Genomic DNA, 6,000 nt, shown 5'->3' with positions numbered 1-6,000 from the left:
TTATGGCATTATTTTATTTTCGACATGAGTTTGGATTGACGTAAGGACTCTGACAAAAACTGTTTTTCACCTATTTGCCTCTCGCTCACTCCCATAGATTGAAAACAGTTTTTGTCGATCTGAGTATGCGTATTAAACACAAATCGGCTTGTCTATAACGTAGTGCGAAACTTGAAAATATTAATTTACACTGGAAAGAGTAATTGATTTGGCACATGAAACATTTGTTCTGAGTACTAGATTAAAGATGGTGTAAAAGAAGCATTACGCGAAAATACTGCGTCTGTTTATTAAATTTTTTTAGCTACGATTATCGTTGTACAATCGTTTTACAAAATAAAAACTATTAACGCGAATTAAGAAAAGCATATTCAATAACATTTTTGGCATTGCAAAGCATGATTTGAACCGTTTAATATTATATACACTTTTTTATAAGTGAACACAATACATGGTTAAAAAAAAACTTAGACAATTATTCTTTCGTGAATAAAATAAATAAATTTTCAATAAAATAGACAATATTTTTAAAGTATGGCGGATTTGGAAGCTGTTTTGGCTGATGTCAGCTACTTAATGGCGATGGAGAAGTCTAAATGTACTCCTGCCGCAAGAGCCAGCAAAAAACTAACTTTACCGGATCCCAGGTATCCAATTTAAAAAGCTGCATGTCAAATGTACCTGTACATTTACAATTTTATGCATGTACATACATATGTGTGTGTTTGTACATACAATTGTTTACATGCATGTCTAATTCAAAACACGGACCAATTAAAAATAAAAGTAGCTTAAATAGCAAACCAAAACAAATCATAAGAAACCTCCGTAACATATATTTTATTTTTCATTTGAAAACTAAACTTATAAGAAATTTATTTATCAAATTTGTAAATATTTGTTAATTTAATAAGTTTAATTAAATAAAAAAATTTATAGAATTAAATTGCTAATAAACTATATTTTTTAAAATGTGTTTAGTGTGGATTTATTTAGTAAAATTTGATTCCTTGATGTGCGGAAAATCCCCACACAAAAGAGGAAAAACGAGAAGACAAGTGAACACGACATTTTTAAATTTTCCTTGTAAAATTTTACATATATATGTACGTACGTATGTATGTATGTATAGCAAACTACGTTTTTAAAGTAATTTTTTTTTTTTTAAGGTTTCTTTTATTTCTTAAATATTCTCCTTGCAAGACTACCACTACGTGTATTTAATCCAATATCTTTAACTTAATTAACAGCCATCTTGACTGATACAGAGTTAGCAGCCCTAAAAATCGTTTGCTGGGTTGGTAGGTCGTTGCGTCTCAGGCGGGATCCGCTAGAAACCCGAGGCTTCCCCGAGCGAGTAAATTTGGGTGCGAAGAATATCAATTTCCACATTGATATTCGTAGAGTCTGCATAGATTATTTAGACTTTTGTGCTACAAGAAGCTGTATTACCATGTTCTGGTTTTGAACAAGCGTTTGCATGGTCGTTTTCATGAATGACATAAGCTGATTCATATTTTGTTGTGAGTTAGTCTGCAGCTTTGGCGAAGAAGACGTCTGGCGTAGCTTTTGATACAATGTACATATTCTGTAGATTTTGGTTGCGCGTTGCGGTCGCTTGACGCAGACGACTTTTTAACTCCTTGTACACCAAACATCCTCTATAGTTTTCCGTACGGTTGCCTCCACAGTTTCCACATTTTTTCCCGGTACTGTGAGCGCAAATTACAAAGACAGCCCGAAGTGTACAGTATCTGCTATCTGCAAATCTGTTACTATTAATTTTGCCTGGTTCTTCGTCAATCTTCTGGACGCGGTTAACTTTTGTTATATTGCCTGCCGGAATAAGCTTGCTCTTAATTTGGATGTAACGATCCATGTATCGATGTACTCGCTGTAGTCGTTGACGTCGTGGTATTTTGAATTGCAGTGGTTGTCGCTGGGGTTGCAGAGCTTCATTACCTAAAAATTGTATATTCATAGTGGTAAAAATACCAATAAAATATCTTTTGCGTTGGCCCTGACTTTGTCAACCCATTTTTTAGACTCTGGTCATAGGTTCACTAAAGACCGTTTCGGAAGATGTCAAAAAAAATCAAGGAAGCTGTCATTGTTTCCCTCTGCTCTGCTCTCATTGCTGTTTTGCTGCGTCGCATACACTTAAAATTTAAATATGTTGTGTTTTGCCCCCCACTGCTTTGAAGCATGAACAGTTGCGAAAATGTTGAGTACATTTTGACTTGGGCGAAACAAAGGTTTTTACTGTCGAAATCTATCATAAAATTAATTTTTTTTTATATTCAGTATTTTTTTTTTAATCGAAAATACTCATCTTATACTCAAATTACTTTTTAGCATACATAACTCGCAAATAACTGTTAACCTCTTTTTTCCCTTGTTTAGTTTATAAGAACAACCGAAAAAATTTTCACAATCACTCTTTCTCAGAGCAGGAGACTTACCTTATTTTGATTTTGGTTTTCGGTTGAGTGTTTTATGTTGAGAGATTCGATAAATGCTCGCCTACTGAACATCGGTCACTGAGAGATATGATTGACGTTCGCAGAGATCCTCATTAAAAGACTGATCGACCGAAAAAGTCAATTCAAAAAATCTTTGCAACACTTGTTTATAATATTTATTTGTAGTTCATCTTAACAACTAATAAAGAGATAAGGTTGTGTAAGGAGTATTTATTGAACTTCGTCGTTCGTTTAGAATAAATTGTAAAACTGAAAATACTCTCTCAACAGATAATTGAGTAGCCGGGATAGCCAAGACTACATGTGCAAGCGAATTCAAGTTTGGCGATTTTAGTCGTACATTTGTATACAAATTTAGTATGTCGTCGTTCTAATTTTGTTTATTTCCCGTCCCATTTTCGTTTTAATTATTTTCTCTAAATATCCAAATGCCACAATAGCGACAAACCCACTAACTTTCACATACACATATACATGCAAAAAAGACTTTTTAAATCGTCTTACAAAGTCAAAGGGTCCTGAAAAGAACAGAGCAATTTTTAACAGAAAATATTGCTCGTCATTTGAGCGAGAGTAAAATTTTCATACGGTTAATAGTTATTGGCGATCAATGGTTGGTACACATACATTTCAAAAATTATATGTTCTTAAAACAATGGTGGTGAAGGCAATTACTAGACTTACATAATTCAATATATGGGCGATTCTCCAGAAAGGTCAACCGCAGCCAAAAAATTCAAAGTTCATAAAAGTATGTTTTTTTTGCATATTCGTGCAATGTATTTATTAAATGTAACTAATGTAAGCCAATTTTATGTTTACTTATAACAAATTTTGAAATATTTCAATGCAAATTAGACCAAGTGCGAAAGTTCTACTTTTGGCGTTTCTAATGCTCGTTTTGTTTTAAATAATTTTCTTAAAGAGAGTCATTAAGAATTGATATTCGCTTTTCTAAATCTCCATTTATATTCAAAGAATATGAAAAATATGTAAAAAAACGATGCGATTACTAATAAGGGCGAATTTCTTATGATCTTATTTGTCTTTACCAATGTCGCGTTCGACAGTGAAAAAGAATATTTGTTATCAGTGCATCCAAGGTTTTTGTCCCAGGAGCACCAAATATCGTGCCCAAACGTAGAACAAATTAAACAAAATTTTGGTTCAATATAAGCAGCCATTCGAGTTTGGAACTCTTTTAAAGTTTGTCGCGTGCGACATTGTATGTAAAAAATTAAAAAAATTTTTTTTTTTTTTTTTAATTTATTATTTTATTTACTAGTTTTAGTGTGAACAAATGCAGGAAACGAAAAAATCAAATCCAACTTCAAATATTGGCGAGAAAATATAAAAAAAATGAACAAAAATTGTTGAATTTATTGAAGATATTTTGTTAAGTTTGAAATTGATGTAAGAAATAATAAAAAAAAATGTTGATGCATCAAAAATAATTTAAATACATCCTTTGCACTTCTCATTACCTAAAAAGAAACAAAAACAAGAAATGAAAGCTAACTTCGGGCGGAGCCGAAGTTTATATACCCTTGCAGTTAAAACCGGATATATATCGCAAACATCGGATATAGTTGGCCGATCCTTATGAGAATATGATAATATAACCCAATTTATTATAATACAAAAACCAAACCTAAAAATGTCCCAAACTTCTATCTTCAAAAACACAAAAGTTGGGTCATTTCCGATCGTTCAGTTATATGGCAGCTATAGGATATAGTCGGCCGATCCTAATGAAATTTGGTAGGTTGGATCAACTGACCAAAAATAGAATCTGTACTAAATTCCACCTTTCTATCTTCAAAAACACGAAAGTTGGGTCATTTCCGATCGTTCAGTTATATAGCAGCTATAAGATATAGTCGGCCGATCCTTATGAAATTTGGCATGTCGTTTTGTTTTGCCAAAAAATGCTCTCATGTCAAATTTGAACTCTGTAACTTTAAAAACGTCAAAGTTATACCATTTCCGATCAATCAGTTATATGGCAGCTATAGGATATAGTCGGCCGATCAGGGCCGTTCCGACTTATATACTGCGTGCAAAGGAAAGAAGGGTGTGTGCAAAGTTTCAAGACGATAGCTTTAAAACTGAGAGACTAGTTTGCGTAGAAACAGACAGACGGACAGACAGACGGACAGACGGACATGCTCATATCAACTCAGGAGGTGATCCTGATCAAGAATATATATACTTTATAGGGTCGGAGATGTCTCCTTCACTGCGTTGCACACTTTTGGACAAAATTATAATACCCTCTGCAAGGGTATAACAACACAAAAAGTATGGTGGAAGAAAATGTCGCGTGCGACATGTAGCGTACGACAGTGATTCAAATTAAATTAAAAAAAAAACTGCTTGAACCTACGTTTGTTCTTGACTTCGGTTCTGTAAAGCCAAAAGTTTATGAAGAAGTTGATATTATTCGTTGAGATTTATGCTGTCGGTCATTGAGGTTTATCAATGACGTTAATCCACTCCAATTTAATCCGACAGTTTTTTTCTACTGAATTTGAGAAAACATATATCGTCCATATAGACGTATCAAGTTTTTCCAATCTTCCCTCTTAAAATATCGTTTGCCAAAAAAAATGTAATTGCGCGTTGGAAGATTCTTGGAGCGTAGCTTAAACCGAAAGGTAATCTTAAAAAATTCATATTACCATTATTTATACAAAATATAATAATGGTACGAATGGTTATTTTCATGGTACCCATTTTTCGGAACTACAAGAATTAGAGAATTATACGGACTCCTAGGTTGTATGATTTTTTTGCACAATATTCTTTAAAATTTTGTATCAAAAAATTCTGCTACGAATTGGCCATGTTCTAAATTTATTATACCCTTGCAGAGGGTATTATAATTTTGTCCAAAAGTGTGCAACGCAGTGAAGGAGACATCTCCGACCCTATAAAGTATATATATTCTTGATCAGGATCACCTCCTGAGTTGATATGAGCATGTTCGTCTGACTGACCTTCTGTCTATCGGTTTCTAAGCGGACTAGTTTCTCAGTTTTAAAGCTATCGACTTGAAGCTTTGCACACACCCTTCTTTCCTTTGCACGCAGTATATAAGTCGGAACGGCTCGGATCGGCCGACTATATCCTATAGCTGCCATATAACTGATTGATCGAAAATGACATAAATTTCGTGTTTTTGAAAGCTGAAACTTAGTACATATTCTATTTTTGGTCAGTTAATCCAACCTGCTAAATTTCATTACAATCGGCCGACTATATCCTATAGCTGCCATACAATTGAACGATCGGAAATGGTATTTGGTAGAAATATCAACTTTCGTATTTTTGAAGATAGGAGCTTGGGACTTTTTTTCAGATTTTTTATTGTAATTTATTGGTTTTATTATGATGTAATCATTAGGATCGGCCAACTATATCCGATATTTGCGATATATATCCGGTTTTAACTGCAAGGGTATATCAACTTCGGCTCCTCCCGAAGTTAGCTATCCTTTCTTGTTTTTTATGACGT

The 6,000-nt window shown here is 33.6% G+C and overlaps 1 protein-coding gene across 1 annotated transcript in view; it reads left to right on the top strand.

Annotated features, from left to right (window-relative positions):
- Positions 1-305: 305 nt before the first annotated feature.
- The window catches only part of Gprk1 (G protein-coupled receptor kinase 1), a 140,120-nt gene continuing 134,425 nt past the window's right edge, over positions 306-6,000 (top strand). Inside the window, exon 1 of the mRNA XM_043211064.2 lies at positions 306-647. Within this exon, the coding sequence (XP_043066999.1) occupies positions 535-647 (113 nt within the window). The 5' untranslated portion in view covers positions 306-534. The remainder of the gene's footprint in view (positions 648-6,000) is intronic.

Source organism: Drosophila bipectinata, chromosome 2R, assembly GCF_030179905.1.
Source record: "Drosophila bipectinata strain 14024-0381.07 chromosome 2R, DbipHiC1v2, whole genome shotgun sequence".
In the NCBI taxonomy this organism is placed as follows: domain Eukaryota; kingdom Metazoa; phylum Arthropoda; class Insecta; order Diptera; family Drosophilidae; genus Drosophila; species Drosophila bipectinata.
Note: the sequence above shows the minus strand (reverse complement) of the source record. Positions and strands in the feature narration are given on the sequence as shown.